The 23,187-nt window shown below is 31.7% G+C and overlaps 1 protein-coding gene across 3 annotated transcripts in view; it reads left to right on the plus strand.

Annotated features, from left to right (window-relative positions):
• The window catches only part of TUSC3 (tumor suppressor candidate 3), a 151,864-nt gene that overhangs the window by 27,824 nt on the left and 100,853 nt on the right, over positions 1-23,187 (plus strand). For all 3 annotated transcript variants that reach the window (XM_016129725.2, XM_016129734.2, XM_016129745.2), the window contains exon 2: positions 16,902-17,071. In XM_016129725.2, coding sequence (XP_015985211.1) covers positions 16,902-17,071 — 170 coding nt within the window. The remainder of the gene's footprint in view (positions 1-16,901; positions 17,072-23,187) is intronic.

Below are 23,187 nucleotides of genomic sequence, written 5' to 3' on the forward strand. Positions count from 1 at the left end.
ATATCCATCTGACACCATGCATAGTTATTATAATTTTATTGACTATATTCCCTATGCTATACTTTACATCCCCATGACTATTTATTTTGTAACTACCAATTTCTACTTCCTAATCTTTTCCTCTTTTTCTCCCCTCTGCCCTCCCTCTCATCTGGCAGCCATCAGAATGTTCTCTGTATCTATGCATTTGTTTCTGTTTTGTTTATTTTGTTTTTTAGATTCTACATATAAGTGAAATCATATGATATTTGTCTTTCTCTGACTTATGTAATATGCTCTAGGCCCATCCATGTTGTTGCAGATAGCAAGATTTTATTTTATTTTTTTATGGCTGAGTAATATTCCATTGTATATATGTACCACTTCTTTATTCATTTATCTTCTGATGGACACTTAAGTCACTTCCATATCTTAGCTATTGTAAATAATGCTGCAGTGAGCATGTGGATTCATATGTCCCTTCAAAGTAATGTTTCAGGTTTGTTTGACTAAATACCCAGAAGTGAGATTACTGAGTCCGTCTCTGTCTCTTGTTATAGTTTTGTTTTAAAGTCTCTTTTGTCTGATGTATTGTTACTCCACCTTTTTTCCCCAAAAGAAATAAAATTTGATCATATATGCTATATATAATCTATAGAAAATAAGTAGTTCTGTGTGAATAGCAGGCAGTAAAACAATAAATATTAGTAGTAAATGAGATTTCATATAATACAAATTGTAATATAAAAGTAAATACTAGTATTGTTTTCAGTTAATTCTGAAAACTAAAAGGCAAACCACAATAAAAATAGCAACGATGTCATCCGTATAAAAATCATTTGGTTAATAAACACACTTTTGGTTTGCTAATCATAGATCCTTTCAGAACAAATCCAATGATGACCTTTTACAAAGTTAAGTCATTTGGTGTTCTATAGAGTTACAGACTTATAGTTTTAATTACTTCTCTTGATATTAGAGTACCTAAAATGGAAAAATATTTCTAATAAACACATAAAATACTTAATACAGTACCTGCACGTGTAATCTCTCAATGTGTATAATTACTAATAATAAATAATTTGGATTAGTCACTTCTATTGTTATGAAGGTAAATGTTAATATTCCATTTAACCATTATACCAGAGAGAAAATTCCTTTTAGCAAAATTAATAATGCTAACACAAAAAAAGTTCAGATCCTATAGCAGGTAGCTGAATTTTTCACTGATAGAGTTCAAAGAGAAAGGAGAGTAACTTCATAGCCTCAGGGTCAATCCTTCACACTCATGTATAAACAATTAAGGCTCAACTACAACAGGAGGGCACCCACAATCCATATGGAGCACCGGCTCAGGTGACCAGGGAGACTGTACCACTAGGCCCACTGGCGACCTACTACATAAGGCTACTCTACTAAGACCAGTAGACATAGCAACTCTACCTAACTCATAAAAACAAATATAAGGAGGCAGCCAAAATGGGGAGTCAAAATATTGTTGCTGTTTGTATTTTGGTTTGCCTTTTAGTTTTCAGAATTAACTGAAATACAATACTGGTATTTACTTTTATATTACAATTTGTATTATATGAAATTTCACTTACTAGTATATTTATTGTTTTACTGCCTGCTATTCACACAGAACCACTTATTTTTTATAGATTATGTATAGCATACATGATAAAATTTTATTTCTTTTAGGGAAAAAACCTTAAATGAATTTTAATACAGATATAGTGAAAAATATTTAATAGATTTTATTTCCTTATTTGTCAAGTGGATTGTATCTTATACATCTTTACATTTTACACTCACTTGTTAAAAAGTATTGTTGAGCTTATTTAGAGACAGTTTCTCATGATAGAATGAAGAGATCATACGGTGGTCTTTGATAAGTAGCATAGTTTCTAGTCATACAACACAAGTAGTTATTTTTGTGATTTTGTGCAAATTACCTAATCTTTGTAAGAATACACATACACAATTGTTAGCGTACTGCCTAGAAGTGTTGAGTTTAATTTGTTAGCTGTTATCGTTACATGTTATTGTTATTAATTGTATCTGTTCTCTGCAAAGAGAAAAGGCAATGAAAGAGATCTACAGAAAAGTAAAATTCGATCATTACTTCATATCATAAATAAAAATAATGAAAATAAAAACCTAAGTGTAAATAAAACTTTAATCCTGTTAGGTTAGACTGTTTTATGATATCAAAATAGAGGTTTTTAAAAATAAAGACACAAAGAAGTACAGATTATAAAGGCACAAATTGAATTAACCACATTTGACCTCATTAAAAACAAAAGTCTGCATGATAAAAAGATACCATAAATTATATGTCAAGTCCTAGATGCCTGAAAATAGTTGCCACTCGTGCAAATGATTAATATTATTTACTATTATAGTACTAATTAATCACCAATAAAGGACTACTATAAAATAATAGGAAAAGACAACTCAGTTGAAAAAGTAGATAAATGTTTTGAACAGGCATTTTATAGAGGAACGTGAGTGGTTAGTGAACATATTAAAATACATACAATGTCTTTGATCATCAGGGATATGGATATTATAAGAATATTGAGATACTGTTCGTTACCCATCAGACTGGAAAAAAAATTTAAAAATCTAATAGTGCTGATAAGGATGTGGGAAAATGGAAACTCACACATTGCTGGTGGGAATGTCCATTGGTATAATTAGTTTGGATAAGCAATTTGGCAGTATATTGCAATTAGTTACTAATTTTTTTGTGTGCTATTGGCATATTTGACAATCTGGGGAAGCCTATACACTTCATATAATAATTTTTAAATGAATGAAATACATAGAAATATTAAAAGCATTAAAATATAGTTATTAAAATATGAAAAATGTGTTGCAATAACATGTTTATGAAGTAATTTTATAACAAGAATCTAATGACAGCCTTGATAATTTTTGCAGTCTCAAAGTAGTGATGAATGTAAGTAATAGCTAGAACTATAAAAAGAAATGAAATAGGAAAATATCCATTATTTCTTTTGGTTACAAAGTCACAGATACTGTTAAATTTACTGTTTTGTTGTCTTCATTTTTGTAATTGAAATGCTAAATTTTAGTTGGAGATTTGTGAAAATGAAGTCATGTCTTTTCTTCTTTCAAGTGCATGGTTTCCCTGATCTAATTATGTAACCTATAAAGACCTAGTTTAAGATAGAACCCTTGAAGAGAATCTCTCACCAATGATTAATGGTCATGATTGTAGCATTGTTTATAAGAATTTTAAAAAATGGGGAAAACCTATATGACCATTTTTGAGAAATAGAGTAATTTAATATGATTGGATGCTCTACAACTATGGAAATAAATGAATTATACCTATATGTGTTAACATGCATAGGTTTCTAAAACAAAATTTTGATGTAAAAGTTTCAATGTGATATTGGAAGAAGACACTGGACATTAGGATTCGCTTTTGCTTTTCTGTTTAGATTGTAAAAGTAAGTCTTTGAACAGTGGTTGATGTTTATGGTAGCAGAATGGAAACTTAATATGGTTAAGACTGTGTTACTCTGCAATAACTTAATAGTCCTAAATTTGCCCATTTCTGGCACATTTATACCAGAAAAGCTCAAAACTATTCTTTTTTGGATATCTCCTTTACTGCCTCTTTCTAGTGGACAATAACTGTTGCTGATACAGTAATAAAAGTAAAAAATTTAAACAACATGAAAATTTATAGAGTAGAAATGAACACATTCCTATAATCTTCCCCTCTAGAAATAAACCATTATCAATTTGCTGTATATCTTTTCATATTTTAGCATATACGTAAAATAAGTTGAATGAACACACACATGTATTTTGAAATTTGAATCAGTACTCTATATAGTATTCTGATAAGTAAGCCTTTTGGGTTATTTTTAAATAAATTGTGAATATCTTTTTTAGATAAGTCCTCCTGACTTGTTAATGACTATAATAGTATCATATTACATACCATATTATGATCTAACCAATCTCTTTTTTATAGGCACACACATAATTTCCAAGTATTTGCAATTATAAACAGCCCTGCAGTGAATATCCTTTTACATAAACACGTATGCCTTGATTTTTTTTTTTCCAGGATAAATTCCTAAAAATGATATTGCTGTAGTAAAGGGTACACACATTAAAATTGTATATGTATTATTAAGACGACCTTGAAAGGTTGTACCAATGTATATTTGTGTTTTATCTATTAACATTTTTAGTGGTTATTTTAGTATAACATAATACATTTATATGTTAAACGAAACAAAATATTTTTATATTTCTACCAAATGAATATTAGCACTTAACATGGGACCTTATATACACACTACTTCCAAATTTTAATGATGAGTTTTCACCCTGGGCTCCTGTCTCTGATCGTTACAGCAAATGTTTTTAAAAAAGTAATTCTGCCATGAGTGGATGAGGAAGGGACCAAGGAGTATATACGCCATGAGAGAGCTGTGTTAATTCTATTTCTGCATTTCCAACAAAATGGTCCATTACTTTGTTAAGTATTTATGAGGCAGGCATTGGGCTGGTCACTGGGGACACAATGATGAATAAGACACAGTTTTGAGCTTTAAGTTTTGGACTTCATTTTAATAATTTAGTGGTAGAAATTCATCAGTGGTTGATAAGACAACTCTTTAAACTAGCATTATAGTTATAAATTGACACATTTGTAAAATGATACATTTACAGAAGCAAAATAAAAATGTTCAAATATGAGAGCAAAACAAAAGCACTAAAATATTTTACCATCCAGAAAACACTGTCATTACTGTTAGGTGAATTTCACATTCTTGTAATATTTTATTATGACTATTTTCAAACATGTGGAAAAATTGAAAGAATTTTACAATGAATAGTCAAATACCTACCACCGAGATTCTACATGGAACATTTTACTGTGCTGCTTTTATTATGTATCATATTTATCATTCATCCATCATCCAAAAATTTTAATGCATTTTAAAGTAAGTCACCAACATTAGTATCCTTTCTTCCCTCAACAGGTATAGCATTAACCACTGTTTTAAATAACACTGTGTTTTAATTAAAGTCTATATTGATTGACTATGCTATAGAAGATGTGGAAATTTTGTACTCTTACATTTCCTTCCAAATTTCCTTCCTTGTCTCTCAATATTTAATAAATATTTAATAAATACTTTGTCTAACTATGGAACATACTCCTATAAATTTTGAGTGACCATATAATTTATCCATACTGGGGTATTTTTGAGAGAGAAAGGGGGTACTGTTATTCAGTATGCATAGACAGCAAGTATAATTTGGGGCCTCCTAGGCAAACAGAGATGGTCAGATGGTCTATAACAATAATTGCTAGAGTTGTTTATTCTTAGTTTTACTTTTAAGTGTTTTCCATTTAGTAAACACTGTAGTCAACATTTAGTCTTTTACCATAGTTTCTCCTTTCCTGAGTTCTTTATTTTGATTTATCTCTTGATTGGAGTTCAGTCTCAAGTAGTTACCCACTCCCACCTTTCTCCCCAAGAGAATCTAATTTGAATTTATTACTTTTTCTTTGCTACCTTACATTATTTTTGTATTTGTAATAAACAGTACATTTCAATATGATGTTCTTCATATTATAGGCATAAATGGAACTGTAGTAGGGGCATCTCATTCTATCCCAGGGGCGGGTATGAAGTTAGAATATTTCCTCTAATATTGCTCAGTGTTTTCTACATAAAGCCCCATGTAAGAAGTTTCTTTGGAGATTTTGGTGCCCCAGATCTTTGGGGCTCCATCAGTAATATGAATTTCAGTCAGCAGGTAGCTGTGATAATTTTAGTAGTATACCTTTCACATAAAATAACCAAAGAAACCTTTTGTTTTACTCTAAAATTTTACTTACTCCTGCCATTTGGAAGTAATTTGATAGACCAAATCTTATTTAGGTTGACGCAAGCCATTGGAAAACTTTTTAAAGTACATTTAAAGCTTTGTTCTTGGCTTGTTTTATGTTGGATTCTATTTAGTTTTTCTTGGTTTTAATAATTTAACCATCACAGAGTTTACCGATTAGTTCATATGACTCAAGAATAAACTTGCTAAGAATCAATCTCAGTTTTACAATTTATGGATTGTTAATGTTTTTTTTTTTTTTCATATTGTAGTAAGAGTTTACTTCAGCTGTAACATATATTATGTTGTTAATGGTTACATACAAACTCGACTTCTAAAGCAGTGCAGATTATTTCATGATATAATATATTATTATAATAGGATATCTGCTACATTCATTAATACTGGTAATAGCCATGCTGCCTGTTTTCAAGGGAGAAAATTCAGATGGCTGTATACAGCTGCAAGTAGATTTTCTTCTTTTACAGCTTCTATGATTCTTTGTATCTGGTACCTGTTTTAAAAATGGGATATTTATTTATAAAAAATAAAATATCCAACAAAGATATGAATAAGTTCAAGAGAGATGATGATGGAAACTAATGCAATGGTGTAATAAAAATGGGATACTCATTTAGCTTATTTTATGACTGTCCCTTATTAAAATAGCTTATTATTTTGATCCTTCAGTGATCAAAATAATAGTGCTGTCTCTTAACAGGAGAATGTTATACTTAAGCAATTTTATAGTGAAAAACAGCCATGAAGACAACCCACATAGAAAAAAAAAATCCTAAAACTAAAAAGCTATCTTCACTTTATAGTAAAAAGACAGAATAACTCTCAATTCTAAAAAAAAAAAAAGACCATTTTCAACTATTTACATGACTTTATGATTTATCTTTAGATGTACTTTTGCATAAGTATAGTTAGTCTCATACCAAGTCTATATCCTGTTAATTACTGTGAGCCAGTTATATTGTAGCCTTTTCGATGGTAGCTACCTACATAAATACTACATGGTGACTGGTACACAGACACGTGAATGGCTATTTTTCTGATGTCTCTCTTTTTTTAAGACATGAGGCTACATACATATTTTGTTTTGGAGTATTTGGTCATCATTAAAATGTAGTTAGTGATAAATTGCTGGAAACAAAAATATAAGTATAAAAGTATTAGATTAGTGATTTTTTTTCTTAAGCTTTACTTTGGAATGAACAATTTAATTACATGTTGTTTGGTGAAATGTACCATTTCTTTATATTTTTGTTATTAATTGGTTTGTTAGAAAATGAATTGACTAAAAATTGAGTAAAATGTGTTGGAGACGCCTATAGATTATGCAAGTTTGAATTATTAATAGTGAATTGCCTTAAAATTCAATTTTTATAAAAACATTTAGATAAAAATTTAAGACAGAGGGCCTGGCACTTAGAATTAATATAACTATCTCAACTTCATTAATATGTGAGATCTGCCAGTAAGGACAAGGTTTCTTGAAGATTCTAAGTTTTAGATTTCTCTTCCCTTTTCCGATATGATAGATTTATGGCACCTGTGCCTCTATTTTCCAGCCTTCTGCCAGTAGCAGACAAACTCCAACTGCTCACACACACTTGACATAGTACCTGTCCAGGTTTCAGAGTTTTTCTCTGTAGTGAATTTAAATTAGCCATTATCAACCAGTTAGTGTTCACAGAAATAAGAATTTATATGCCATCCTTTCCTGAGTTGGCATTAAGCTATTTACTTAACTGCAAAGCCACAACCATAACTCATTAATATAAAGAATATATTTTTTAAATGCCAGAACATATTTGCTAAGAGGCCTTGAGAGTAAGATCTGTTGTACTCCTCTTTCATTTCCCATTTCCCATAAATTTAACACAATGTTTTTCATGTAATTAGTAATCCACAGTGCTTAGTTATAAATTTAGCACAATGCTTGTCATATAATAAGTACTCAAAAAACATTTGGTAACTCTGAGATTTAACATGTTAAGGAGATTTTTTAAAACCCACTGTAGATGTTTCTTTACCAACCTGATCAATGTTGCTGATAGAAGGGGAACAAAGTTTGAGTGTCTATCCTTTGCAGGATGCTGTGTTAGTAGTTTACCGTACGTTAACTCATTTAATCTTACCAACATCTTTGTGAGGTATTAGTTTAATTTTAGAGATGAAGAAACAGATTCAGAGAAATAATTTGGTCAAGTTGCACTGCATGTAAATAACGAATCATCATTTGAATTTGAGCCATCAAATCCTTTTCCAAATTTAAAATGGACATATGTTGCTTTCTCAGTTTTTAAAGGTTGCGTTATATTCCATCTTATGGATTTTTTTGTGCTCTGTTAAATACACCAAGTTCCCTTAAGAATGATTTTTTTTTTTTTAACCAATGTTTTATCTCTCCATAGGGAATAGGGAGTTAAGGTTCATGAGCATTACTCTTGTCAAGAAATGGTGAAGTCTTGAAAGTAATTCTGGAGAAGTGAAATAGTAGCAGAAAGGAAAAAATCTCAACAGAGAGGAGTATGAATGACCCTGAAAAGGGAAATAACTTTGAAAGGACAAATGCACCCAATCTTGTCCTTAAACAAGGCTAAAATCCTGTCACAGAAATGCAACAATGGACTGAATCCTATCTGGGGACCATAGCTCAAACTGTGATTCTTTCTTAGTAGATCATTGAATTCATGTTATCAGATTTCTGTTCCTTACTGAATATTTTGACTGTATTCTAACATTTTCCTTGGAGAATTAGCTCAACCTTCTTTATAAGAGATGCTTTTGAAAGTTCGAATCAACCATGATGCCCTAAAAACTTTCCTTCCTAGACCATTTCTTTTTCTGTAGGAAGGTGGCAGTTAGATCACATCTGTACATTATTTTGTAAATAGAGAATCTAACACGATTCTTAAATTGTGTTCATTTTTAATCAAAAATAGTTTTGTTGTTATGTTTTTCAAATGTACTGGTACTTTTAAAATGTATTTTTCTATATTAAAGCCTTCAAGCTATTGGAAATCACACATTAACTTATTTGGCCTACTTTTTGCTATAGATGATGCATGCTTACAAAGAATAACTTTCCAGGCCTAGTCAGGGAATCAAATTAGAGAAACTTTTATTTTAAACTGTCTCATTATGTAGAAAAGTCTACAATTGTTTAAATGGCCCCAAAGTTTTCTATTGAAGAATGTATATAATTCTCTCCCCCCTGTCCCTCCCTCCCTCACCCCTCCCTATCACTCACTCTCCTCCCTCACCCCTCCCTATCACTCACTCTCCTTCCTTTATATATATATATATATATCACACAAACATGTAACATACACACACATCCCTATTACATGGAGAAAACAGCATAGGACTTAATAGAAAAGCTGAATTTTAATGCTTACTTAACCACTTACTAATTTGATCTTGAGTAATTTAGGTTCTCTGAGCCTGAATTTTTTATTTCCTGTGGAATAGGGTTGTAGGTATGGTACCTGAAACTTTGGTAATACACATTAAATATTTATTACTCTTAGTTGATTGTTAACCTCATATTATTGTACAGATGATAATGCTACATTTAAAAAAACTTGACTTATGATTTCTGTAATGAATTTGGCTAATTATCAGTGGCTTTTTATTAGTGATGGTATGTTAATATTAGTGAGGTGGGAAGGAAAAAGTTTTAATTTGACATTGATAGGTTCTATTTTTTATTGTTTATAAAAGTCATTTATGTAGTTAATATAGTTACTTGTATAACTCCTAATGTTTCCTTAGTGTGCATAGATAGGAGTCCAGAAAGGATGAATCAAAGGCATATATCTTATAGTAATTTTAGGTGCCTTCGACTATTGGATTGTTGGCTTTGAAACAGGGAAAAGGTACTTGACACAAGAGATGTAAAAACTGATCACTTTATTCCTTATGAGTAGAAAGTGGGATAAAAGATAACCTAGTGTGTAGGAATAGGTTCAGAAATGAACCTATTGTTGTTCTTTCTTGACTAATTTCTATTTTAGAAGCTTATAAATAGTGATATATATTGATATATAAATTTAAAATACCTAGAAATTGTTCTCTGTCTTGTGTATATAGAATAGCAATCTATCTTATGATTTTAAATTTGTTAAAACTACTAAAGCTTAATTAGAAATATTTTTGTTATTTTTGTTTCTCCCCTATCTTTATATTGTTGTTATAGAATTTAGATATATTCCCTGAATTTTCAGTTAAAATTTTCTAATTTGTAACTCCTACTTCAGTTACACACTGCATCGGTATCTATTATGTCCTTGGGACTTTTCAAGAATCTAGAGCTACGAAGGTGATAATACATAATTCTTGCCCTTGAGCAGCTGGTAACATAGTAGATCATAAGTGTGGTAGGTAGTCTAGTATAAGTTTCTACAAAGGAAGGTCTGCAGTCAGTCCGTAGGTGGCTTTATAAAAGAACCCTTGCATGTGGTTATATTTGAATTAGCTTCCTTAGGACAAGGATAAATTCACTAAAGGATGACATTGGAAGAGAGGTGGGGTAAATATTTCTTTTGTGCTAGGCTTGGTCATGTAAACGAATTAGATGTTTTTGAGATTGAATAAAGCAGTGGCTCCTCAATTTAGTCTTCATGTTAGAACTGTGAAAGAAATTTATGAAAAAAAAATACCGTTTTCTTAGGTGCTCCTCATCCAGATCTAAGATGTAAGATATATGAGGATGAGATAATAGCAGGAAATGAAACTATTAAATAGGGAGGTGCAGATAGTTTCTTGGTCATACATGCGATGCCAGTTTTATCCTGTCAGTAGGAAGCCACTGAAGGTTTGTAAACAAGGGAGACTCTTGTTCTCTTAGTCTTGTTTACACTTTGTAATGTCTTTACCTTTCTTCTTTCTGTTTACTGTTCTGTCAACTTTTTGTATCCTTTAGGGAAGTCGGAGCTTTAACATCAATGTACTTTTCAAAGAGTACTTTTCAAAAATGAGCACGCTATAATTTGTCAATTTATTCTGTAAATATTTATTGATGCATGCTATGTGCTAGGAGCTACTTTAGGCATGCAGAATACAACAGTGAACAGACCACAGTCCCTACCCTTACATAGGAGGCAGGCATATTAAATCAACACCTGAAATTGAACTCAATTTCTTAGAAACTTGCTTTTCCACTTGTGTTTCTGTCTTAGAAAATTATTTACTCACATGCTCAAAACAAAAACTTTAGCGTCATCCTTGACTCCTCCCTCCATCTTCTCACTCCTCTGTGATCACCAGGTCCTATTAATTAGGACGCCTAGATATCTCTCATATGACTTCACTTAATCTCCCTCTGTACGGCCTCCACTGTGCTCCATGCTAATTGTTTTAAGTCGACCTCTGCTGCCTCCCAGTTGACTTCTTTGCCTACCCTCTTCCCTTTTCCAGTCCATTCTCAACCTTGCAACTCGAGGGATCTTTTATGATAAAAGTTTCTAGCCCTTAACTTTTTTAAATTAAATGTTTATTTATTAAACAAATTTAACTTTATTTTTGATAAAAATTATACTTAAGACATACAGTGTGATATTTCAATATATGTATACATCGTGATTGCCACAGTCAAAGTAATTAATATGTCTATCACCTCCCATAGTTACCTTTTTTTGTATGTGGTAAGAATGCCAGAGAATACTACTCTCAGCAAGTTTTGAGTGTATAACACATTATTATCATTACCTGTAGTCACCGTGGTGTATGTTAGGTTTCCAGAACTTAACTCATAACTGAAAGCTTGTATGCTGTGATCAGTATCTCCCCTTTCCCACATCCCGGTGGCTTTTTGATAACCACCATTCTACTCTCCATGAACTTGACTTTTTTTCTTCTACTTTTTTAGATTCTACTAAGTGAGATCATATGATATTCGTAATTTCGTGTCTGAATTATTTCACTTAGCATAATGTCCTCCAGGTTCATGCTTTTTATTGCAAATGGCAGGATTTCCTTTTATAAGGCTGAATAGTGGGGTGTGTGTGTGTGTGTGTGTGTGTGTGTGTGTGTGTGTGTGTGTGTGTTTATGTCTCACATTTGTATTCATTCATCTATCAGGGGGTATTAAGATTGTTTCCATATCTTGGCTTAGCCTTTACTTTTTTAAGGCTTTTATGATTTGACTTCTATTTTCCTTTATAGCATAATTATCTCACCAAGTAGCAAAAAAGAATGAATCATTATATCACCAGTATAAAGCATGTGTACATTCACTGACGGTGTTGTTTTCAAGTAACAAGTGGCATTTTAGTTTTTATTAAACATCATTTATCATATTCAATTGCGGTTTGTTTCTGTGAATAAATTTTGACGTTACCTTTGTAGTTTTAAATTTGTTTTAATTATGCGAGATAGTAGAACAACAAGGAGTTTATATCGGTTATATTTCTAAATATTGGAATAACTAAAATAGGATACCTAGGAGAATGGGCTTCAAGAATTTTCTTTAAAAGTGATCAGTACACAATTAAAATTTGAGAAACATCACTCTATAAAGTCAGTGAGGGCAAAGACTTTATCATATTTACTCTTACATTCTTAGGTCCTAATTCTGTGCCTGGCATGTAGTAGATACTCAGTAAATATTTTTGAATTAGGGAATGCTTCTCATGTGTAAACACATGCACTTTGGAACTATACTTGTTTCTTTAGGGCATGATATTTATCAATCTCAGGATTCCCTAACAAGTCTATCATAATCTCTTGATCTAAGAGTTTTGCTTGAGTGTTTTCTTTTTTTCTCACTTTTATAATCCTGATCATAATACTTTCAAAAATTAAAAATAATTCATTTTGAAAATGAGCTAGTATAAAGCAACACTAAATTATAACCATCTCTCTGAACTTATAGTATAGAAAGCTTTTATCTCAACAAATTTGGACCAATAGGTAAAACTTGTGTACATTAAACAATTTAAGAAACTAATGTATTTTCATAACATGTTTATATTTTTCTTTTTCTTTTTATTGAGGTGATTTTAAACTTACAGAAAATTGCAAAAATTGAGTAGCATTCCCATATGCCCTTCGCTCAATTTTTCCTAAGGTTAACAGTGTACAATTATCAAGAACAAGAAATTAGCATTAGTTGGATTGGTATTATTAACTAGCCTTTAGTCATAATTCAGATTTCGCTAGTACTATTAATGTCACTTTCCTGTTTCAGGATCTGTTCCGTGTTGTCTTTAGTCTTCTCCAGTCTGTGACAGTGCCTTAGTCTTCCCTTGTCTTTCATGAACTTGACACCTTTTATGAGTTACTTTGTAGAGTGTTACAAAATTTAAGTTAGTACAATATTTTCTCATGATTAGATTGCGGTTATACATTTTTGCCCAAAATATCACAGAAGTGATGTGCTCTTCTCAGTGGATCATTAGGGAATACATGATGTTGATATGTCTTATTACTGGTACTGTTATCACTGATTATTTGGATGAGATATTGTCTGCTGGGTTTCTTCACTATTATGGTACTATTTTTTTTTTTAATTTTTTTCATGGTAATTAAAACATCTTTGGGAAGATACTTTGAGACTATGTAAATTTTGCTTCTCCTTAAAATTTTATCCACAGAGCTTAGAACGCATTGGTGGGTCATATTTACTTTGGTGGTCTAATGTGCTTCTCTATATTTGCCTTACTGCTGCTATATTAATTATTTGGAATTCTTTCGTAAGGTAAAGCTATCCCTTTTCTCCTGTTTGTTCATTCAGTTATTTATGTCAATATAGACTGATGGACTTTTTTTTATTATAAAGTTCAGAATTCAATACTATTGTCATTTATGTTGCTTACATTTTTCTAACTTTGATTATTGGGAACTTTTACTGGTTGGCTTCTATGTCCTTTGACACGCCTTTTTTGAGAGCTTCTTTACTTTCTGATATTACAAGATATTCTAGTCTCATGTTGTTTCTCTCTGCCTCAGTGTTTTAATCAACTATTTCTCCAGACAACCCTGATTTCTTTAATAGAGGCCGACGTTTAGAAACTAAGATCTTAGTATTAGGTATACTCCTTGGTGTTTGGACATCATCGCTCCTTAGCCCTCTCAGAGGACAGAACTGGGGAATGTATGTATGCTGACCCATGTGAACAGGTCTACATTTATTTCTGTATCTCTCTGTAAAACATAGAAATACAGATCTCTGTTTTACAGCCAGAAGTTAATATAAGTGCCTTCAACTACTATCCAGTACCATAGGATTTATTTTAGCCTCTACCTTTCCTTATTTGTAAGTTTTCTTTTTTCTGACAGTGATAAATCTGGCTCTCATTATCTATAATGTGCTTATTTGTTAAACTCTAGTATATTCATAAAGTAACAGAAGTGCTTAGTAAAATAAGTAGAGTATGGCATTTATGTATAGTAATTTTCTCTAGCTCTAACAGTATTTAATCAAATGTTGTTTCCCAAAATTGTCTGTATACTATTAACTAGTAATACAGTCAAGTTCATTTGTTAAAGTTTGTATTTCATTTTGTGACCCCCCTCCCCATTCCTCGTTGTTTTAAAAAATGCATAAAATAAGATTCATTTTTGTGTTGCATATTTCTGTGTGTTTTGGCAAAGACATACTTGTAATTCCATCACCAGAGTAGGAGACAGAACACTTCCGTCATCCCACATGCTTATGTTTTTGAAGAAAATACTAAAAGTTTTTGGGTACTTAAAACTCATAGGAAAGTTTTTGTGTGCATTTTGCTGATGTTCTAATCTGGATAATCAAGCAATTGAGATACTAAAAGAGAATAGGAAGGATACTTCATTTCTTAATGATGCTGTCATTTGTTATTCATTGTAGTGCCAGGACATGGAATTTTTATTTTTACATTATAAAGAATTGAAATATTTCATATAATAAATTGAGACTTTTTAAGCAAAAGTAATTCACAAGATATAATAAAATATTTACTTTAAATATGTTAATTTCTATGTTGTCACTCTCTCCTCCTTGTTCACCCTATAAGCAAAAAGAGAATAGTTTAAAAGTGACAAAATCTATTTTTTTCAATATTACTTTTGTCTTTCTTAGATAGGTACAAAGTGTTTCAATGAGTCTTTTCCCTGAGGATAATTTGCCTTCCTCCCCTTCTCCTTTTTTTTATTAGTTTTATTTAGTTATAATTAATACACAAAAGATTGAACACATATAATGTGCACACACTTGTGATACCATCACCACAATCAGAGCACTAAAAACACATCATCACCTTCAAAAATTTTTTGTGTGCTTGTGTGCATTTTGCAGTATGAACATTTAACATGCTATCTGCCCTCTTAACATTTTAAAGTGTACCAGACGGCACTGTTAGCTATGAGCACCATGTTGTACAGTTGACCTCTAGAGCTTATTCCTCTTCTGTAACTCACACGTTGCACCTGCTGAGCAACAACTCCCCATTTCCCTCTCCCCGCAGCCCCCGGCAACCACTACTCTGCTGTTCTCTGCTTGTATGATTTAAATACTTCATGTAAGTGGAATCATTTCCTTTTATGACTGGCTTATTTCACTTAGAAATAATGTCCTTTATGTTCATCCATGTTGTTGCAAATGGTGCACACAATTTTTTTATCTGTTCATATGTCAATGGACATTTGAGTTATTTCCATATCTTAGCTATTAATGAATGATGCTTCAATAAATATGAGGGGTAGATATCTCTTTGAGATTCTGATTCCATTTATTTTGGATATATACCCAGAAGTGGGATTGAGGAATCATTTTTAATATTTTGGGAACCTTTATACTATTTTTCATAGTGGCTATACCATTCTACATTCTCTCCTCCTTAAATACGTGCCTGAGTGATTCACGAGGAGCCATTCTCACTTTTTCACTAGAGAAGGAAGGGAAAGAGATTACATTTCCACCCAAGTTCTAGTACAGAGTTTGCTTAAACGGCGCAATTCAGGCCTTTCTCTCCTAACCACACATACTTGTTTGGTTTTCCAAGGATAGACAATTTCTTTTCTTATATGCATAAACTACCATAAACTTTCCACTTCTCAGACTTTTTTCAGGTAAAATGAATGCTCTAAAGACTAAGAGTTTTCTCTACAGAAGCTAGAGTGTTACTTCCTCCCACCCTCACCCCCCACCCCAGGACAGAATATTAGCACCCCAACTCCATTTGCACTGTCGCCCAGCTCCATTTGCAGGTGCCTCCCCACTGTCCCTCTGCCTGCTCCAGATTAGCTACTATCCTGATTTTAAGCACAAAAGATAATTTTTTTTTCTGTTTTTGACCTTAACATTAGAAGCATACAGCACAGTGTGCAAAAGTTTCTTTCACTCATCTTTGTTGCATTTTAAAGCTTAGAGGGAAATTTAAGGTTGAGTCGAGGCTCTTCATTTAGGCTTTGCTAGTGGGATAGATGGTGGCAAGACTGCAGTTATTTTATTATTTTATTTTTTTGTTGGTGTTTGGCTAGAGTAGAGCAGTTACTCATTTGTTTTGACTTACTAAGTTGCCTCTTTTTTTTTGGTAGAGAGAGCTGGCTTTTCTTGGGGCCTTTTTTTTTTTTTTTTTTTTTTTTTTCCCTGTTTCCATTAGCATTCTTGGATTGTGGACTTCTCCAGCGAGCAGTCTGGCATAGGTGAGGCAAAAAGACAACCCAGGGAACTTACCATTCTCTGATCCTGAGATCCATAGCCAGTCCTTTTTGTTTGTTTGTTTGTTTGTATTTTTAATATTATGACAAAAGTTTTTAGCTGTATTTAGTGGGAGAATTAGGGAAAAGCATGTTTATTTCATCCTTCTGTAAGTGGAAGTCTATTTTACCTTTAATCTGTTTTATTACCTTTGAGATCATTAGGAAAAATGAAATATTTTATGCACATACAGTTAACAATGAATATATCAACCAAAACAAGGACTTTTAACAGAAATTAATGTTTGTTAAAATATAATCTCATATAATTCTGTTTATAGAAAATGCAAACTGAAGGATTTTAACCCTGTGTGAATTTAAATTTCTATTTTTAATTGCAGAATCTTTTAGCAGAAAAAGTAGAACAGCTGATGGAATGGAGTTCCAGGCGTTCAATCTTCCGAATGAATGGTGATAAATTCCGAAAATTTATAAAGGCACCACCTCGAAACTATTCTATGATTGTTATGTTTACAGCTCTTCAGCCTCAGCGGCAGTGTTCTGTGTGCAGGTGATTTATTTTTTAAAAAACTATTGTCTCATGCTTATCTATTTAAGATAAATGTATATAGTAGAATTAAATAATTGTTCAGTATCGTAGTCAAATATAACTATGCATTTAAAAGTAAGTTAAAATCATTATAGTTTTGAAAATGGCTTTGATAGGCTAATATTCTTTTATCGTGTAAAATATTTATTGAGCAATTCAACATATTGTCATTAAAAAAAGATTTGTCTTTATGTCCTATATAAAGGTAAGTATATGATAGAATTTTGGTTCGAATATTGCCTTATAGGTCATTTAATTATATCTTGTAGACAGTGAAGTAGTCCCTTTAGACATACTCTCTTTTAACAGTTTAATAGAGGGAACATGCTTGATAGGGAAGTTCATTTACTTTTCAGTACCTCCAGTGATTAGAACTTGCTTCCTGTTAAATGGAGGTAAGAAATTTGAGATAAATGAAATGTTTTTCAGTAGGAATGTACTAAAGAAAATTTTAAACAAATACAAATATAATACATATTCAGTAAATGCTGTTGTTTAATTTTTTTTTTGAAAAAGTTGTAGGTTCATGTCCACTTGCAAGAAATAATAGATCATAAACCTTTTACATATTATCTTACACTGAAAACATCTTTCAAAACTATAGTACAGTATCATAAGCAGTGTTGGTATCAATACACTCAAAATACAGAACAGTTTTGTCACCATAAGAATCCCCCCGTTGCCCTTTATAGCTACCCACATGCTCATTCCACTCCTCACCTCCAGAATTAGTTCTCCATTTCTATAATTTTGTCATTTCAAGACTGTTAAATGGAATCATACAGTTTATTACCTTTTGGGTTTGGCTATTTTTAACTTAACATAATTTCCTCAAACTCCATCCCAGTTGTTGCATTTATCAACAGTTCATTCTTTTCATTACTGTGTAATATTCCATGGTATGGATGTATCACAGGTTGTTTCACCATCCATGTGATAAAGTACATCTGAATCGTTTCTAGTTTTTGGCTATTACAAATACAACCACTATGAGTATTTTTGTACAGGTTTTTGTGTTTCTCTGGGGTAAATGCCAGAGTGTAATGCTTGAGTTGTATGGTGGTTGCATGTTCAGCTTTACAGGAAACTGCCAAAATGTTTTCTGTGGTAGCTGTATCATTTTGCATTCCTACCAGCAGTGTATAAGTGATCTTGTTTTTCCACACCCTCATAAGAGTTTGGTGTTGTCATTATTTATTTTAGCCATTCTGATGGATATGGAATGCAATCTTGTGTGGTTTTTTCATTTCTCTAATGGGTAATGGTGTTGAACATCTTTTTAAGTGCTTTTTTTATCTTGTTGAACATTGTTTCATGTGCTTGTTTGTCATCTGTATATTGTGTTTGGTGAAAATATCTTTCTGTATTTTGCCCATTTAATTGTTTTTTTTTCTTTTTTTTTACTGATTTCGATAGTTGTTTTTGTTTGTTTGTTTGTTTGTTTCTTTTAATATATTGTAAATACTAGTCCTTCATCAGATATGGGGTTTTCAAATATTTTCTTTTAACCCATGGCTTATGTTTTCATACTCATAACAGGATACTTTGCAGGTTTTAATTTTGATGAGGTCAAATTTATTAGTTTCTCCTTTTATAGTTCTTAATTTTGTTATCAAATTGAATAACACTTTGCTTAGCCCTAGATCCCAAAGTTTTTTTTCCCCCTCAGATTTATAGAAAACCTTTTCTTATAAAATTTAGTTTTATGTTTTTCATTTTGAACTGATCTTTGGGAGAAAGCATTCAGTGTTTCATTATTAAGTATGATATAGCTATAGGATTTTTGCAGATGTTCTTTACCAAGTTGAAGAAATTCTTTTTTATTTTTCAGTTATAATCGACATTCAGTGTCTTAGTTTCAGGTATACAGCATAGTGGTTAGACATTTCTGTAATTTATGAAGTGATCCCCCCATCTAGTACCCACCTGGTGCTGTACATAGTTATTGACTTTATTCCCTATGCTGTATTTTACATTCCCATGACTGTTTTGTAACTACCGTTTTGTATTTCTTAATCCCTTTCACTCTTCTTTACCCAGCCCCCAATCCTCTTCCCATTTGGTAATCATCAGTTCTCTGTGTCTGAGTCTGTTTCTGTTTTGTTTATTTGTTTTGTTCTTTAGATTCCACATTTAGTATTTGTCTTTCTCTGTTTGACTTATTTTACTTAGCATAAAACCTTCTATGTCCATCTATGTTGGCACAAATGGCAAGAGTTTATTCATTTTTATAGTTAAGTAATATTCCATAGTATATATGTACCATGTCTTATCCAGTCATCTATTGATGGCCACTTAGGTTGCTTCCATATCTTAGTTATTGTAAATAATGCTTCAACGAACATAGAGATTATATTTTTTCAAATTGGTGTTTTGGATTTCTTTGCATAAATTCCTGAGTCATAAGACAGTTTTCTATTTTTAATTTTCTGAGGATCTGTATACTTTTTTCCATAGTGGCTACACTAATCTGCAATCCCATCAACAGTGCTTGAGGGTCTCATTTTCTCCACATCCTTGCCAAGACTTGGCATTTGTTGATTTATTGATAGCCATTCTGATAGATGTAGTTGATATCTCATTGTGGTTTTAATTTTCATTTCTCTGATGATTAAGAGGAAGTTGTTTATTCCTAGTTTTCTGAGAAATAAAAATCTGGAATGGATGATGAATTTTGTCAAATTTTTATTGGTATCATTTGATATGATTTTGCTTCTTTAGCTTATTGATATGGTAGATTACATTGACTATTTAAATGTTGGACCAGTCTTGCGTTTTAGAATAAATCACACTTAATTGTAGTAGATTATTCTTTTTATGCATTGCTGGATTCTATTTACTAGCATTTTGTTGAAAATTTTTTATCTAAGTTCATGATAGATACTGATTTGTATCATTTTTTACATTTTTATATCATTATACAGTTTTGTCTAGTTTGGGTATCAGTATAATATTGGCATCATAAAATCAGTTGGGAATATTTCCTCATCCTTTATTTTCTGGAAGAGATTGTGTAAAATTACACAATTTTAGATTGTGTTACTACTTATTTAAATGTTTGATAGAATCGCCAGTAAAACCATTTGGGCCTGGATATCTCTTTCTCAGGAGGCTTTAAATTATAAATTCCATTCCTCAATGGTTAAGGTCAGCTCAGGTTGTCTTATTTTAACTATCTGACCACTTTTTTTTTTTTTTGAGAACAAATTCTTTGTGTGCAATGGCTCCACATCCAAACTCTCCACATTGTATATTCATTTGTAGACTTTATGTAAGTGTCTAAATCATTTTGAACTATAGTGGAAACTAAAGATATTAGGAACATGGGTCAATGAAAAAAGAGAGGAAAAAAAACCAGTTTTGCTTATACTAACTTGCAGAAAGGGAATTTCATTGTTCTGAAATTTTGAAGAGGGACCTTTTTACAACCCACCCATGACAAAATGGGTAGAGAAGATGGTGAACAAAAATAGTTTGAAAAACAGCACTTAGATGATTCTGAGTTTCCTTCATATCAAATTTGAGGAATAGTAGTCAAGTGAGCATTAATACAGTTGGCAGAACTGGGCTAGCACGTATGGGTAGGGTACATGTACCTTAAACAAAGGAATGCTTTGAAACCCTACACAGGCAAAAATAACATTTTAATTGCTATTTTGGTGTAAGAGTTCGGTTTCCACTAAAAATACAGAATGTCTTCTGGCATGCTATAATGCCATATGTATTTTAGGAAAATCATTTACTTGCTCCTGAAAGTTGAAAATATTGGTTTCCTATATTTACTATATGAAGAAATATGTTTATTTGATCATTATATTTTTGGCAGCTATAGTCTGTAACTACTTTATCATCATAGTATTTATTTCAGAGTTACATATAATTGTATGTATTCTGATAACAATCATAATGTACTGTTACATGATACATCCTGTAGGTAATATTATATTTAAGGCATTATGTTGTTAAATGAATGCTTAAATATTAACTGTTAATTTTTTCAATGACCCCTAGCTCAAAATAACCTTTTATTTTTCATTATAGCCTATTTTGTAATTAACTTTTCAATTTTAGAATACTTTTAGATTTATAAGAAGAAAAGATTGAAGTTATTAGAAAAAAGTTAGGATAATTTACAGCTCAAAGTGGAGGTAGGTTGTTAGAAAGAACAGGTGATGCTTTGGAGGCCAATAAAAATGTAGAGCAGATAGATATATGGTTCTCTTACCCAGATTTTCTGACTTAATTGTTTTGGGATGGGTCTAAGGCAGTGATATTTACAAAAATATGATCTAGGTGATTCTGGTGTGTAACCAGTGTAGAGAAAGGGAAAGCAAGAAGCAGGTTTATGGTGTATAGTGTTTATTTATTTTTGTTAAGGACAATGAGAATGGAAGATTTAACTAATTGGATAACCATATAGCATTAAAGATTTTTTTCAAACTAGAATACCCAACTTCTTAGTGGAGGATTTGTAGAATTAAATGATTTTCTTCCCCAATGCTCAGCAATTTGGGAGCAAGTGTACCCTTTTTAGGGATTAACACTTGTGGTTTATGGTATAAAGTGAATTAGGGAAATGATTTGAGAGTGTTTAAGAGTGTATTTGAAATGTGTAACTGTGGGTTCAGAGTTAGGATCAAGAGAAGCTAGGAAATAGGTGCTAAACTAGGTGTGAAATAATTAAACTATATTTTCATAAGGGTGAAGAACAGGTTTTGTATGCAAGTAGGATGGGTTGAAAATTAAGAAGTCGTTATAAAGAGTTTATTTAATAAACAATTTATTCAAGCATAATATTGATGATTGTTGATGTTGTAGAGAAGCTTGAGGAACAATAAGGCTATATAGTGTCTAGGGTATAATCATATATGTTGGCATTGCTCAGGATGATAATGGAATTGGCAAGGAAGAATATTAAATGAGCTGTAGAGGGATCCATGGAATTATTAGATGAGGATGATAAATTTATATTACAAGATAATATAAATTTCAAAGGAGGATCTGTTAAATAATTGTGGTTTAGTAGTGTTCTGAGGTCTACTGTTACGGAGTCAAGAGAGTACTAACTGTGACCCATAAGATAGCGGGGCAGATCTGATCAAAGAGATCTCAAGGTGATAACTAAGATGAAAGCATAAAGAATGTCAAGAAAAATTATTCAAATTATATTCATGTATTCTAAATTAAGCCTCAAAGGGAGTTGTAGATTCATTGAGAAAGGCACCCTATCATAAGCAGCCATCTTTTTTTTTTTTTTTTTAACATGAATTAAATACTGGATCCTTCTGCGTCAGTGTAAGTTTAGACCATTTTTTATAGCACTGCTATAATTTTTATAATTTTGTAGAATCATTGAAAAGTTTATAGCTATATTAAAAGCTTAATACTTTATGAGACTTTCTGCTTTTTACTTTTTCTTTATGAAAAAGTGACATTTAGTTTTACTGTTAACTCACACTTAGATTCTCCAGTTGCTTTCAGGCTGGTGAATGAGCTCTTGGCTTCCGTGTAGGCCCTCTTAGCAAATCATTCTGCTCTCCCTTCACACAGTTTATTCACACATTTTAGAATTCAATTCTCACCTTCTTTCAGTGTTAACATCAAACTCCTGGGCCAAATAAAGTTGTTAATTAAGACTGCTCAATACAGTTCTCACCTCTCGTAAGTGTTAACTCCAACTTCATTTATCAAATTGTTCTAAAGGGAATATTGCCCGTAATTGCTAAATCTTTTAGATGTAGTCTACTTACTCACCTCTTCCAGAAGTCACTAAACTTACTCATCTCTTCCAGAAGTCACTAAAAATTCTAAGAGTAAGATATCCTCTTCTGTGGTAATTACTATGGATCAATAAATGTAAGGAAAAAAAAAATCCAGGTGAAGGAAAATCAAAAAGTACACGTAGAATCAAGCAGGATGTATGCATAACTAAAATTTTGGTGATAACATGGAGATTAATATATTATTAGACTTAAATTTTAAAAAGTTAGTAATTACAAAGGTATTTTAAAGGGGAGGGTGAATAAATTATTACATTGACATATTAGATGTTAACTGGCTAATAACCTTCCTCTAAA

The sequence above is a fragment of the Rousettus aegyptiacus genome, unplaced genomic scaffold (assembly GCF_014176215.1).
Source record: "Rousettus aegyptiacus isolate mRouAeg1 unplaced genomic scaffold, mRouAeg1.p scaffold_m13_p_11, whole genome shotgun sequence".
In the NCBI taxonomy this organism is placed as follows: Eukaryota; Metazoa; Chordata; class Mammalia; order Chiroptera; family Pteropodidae; genus Rousettus; species Rousettus aegyptiacus.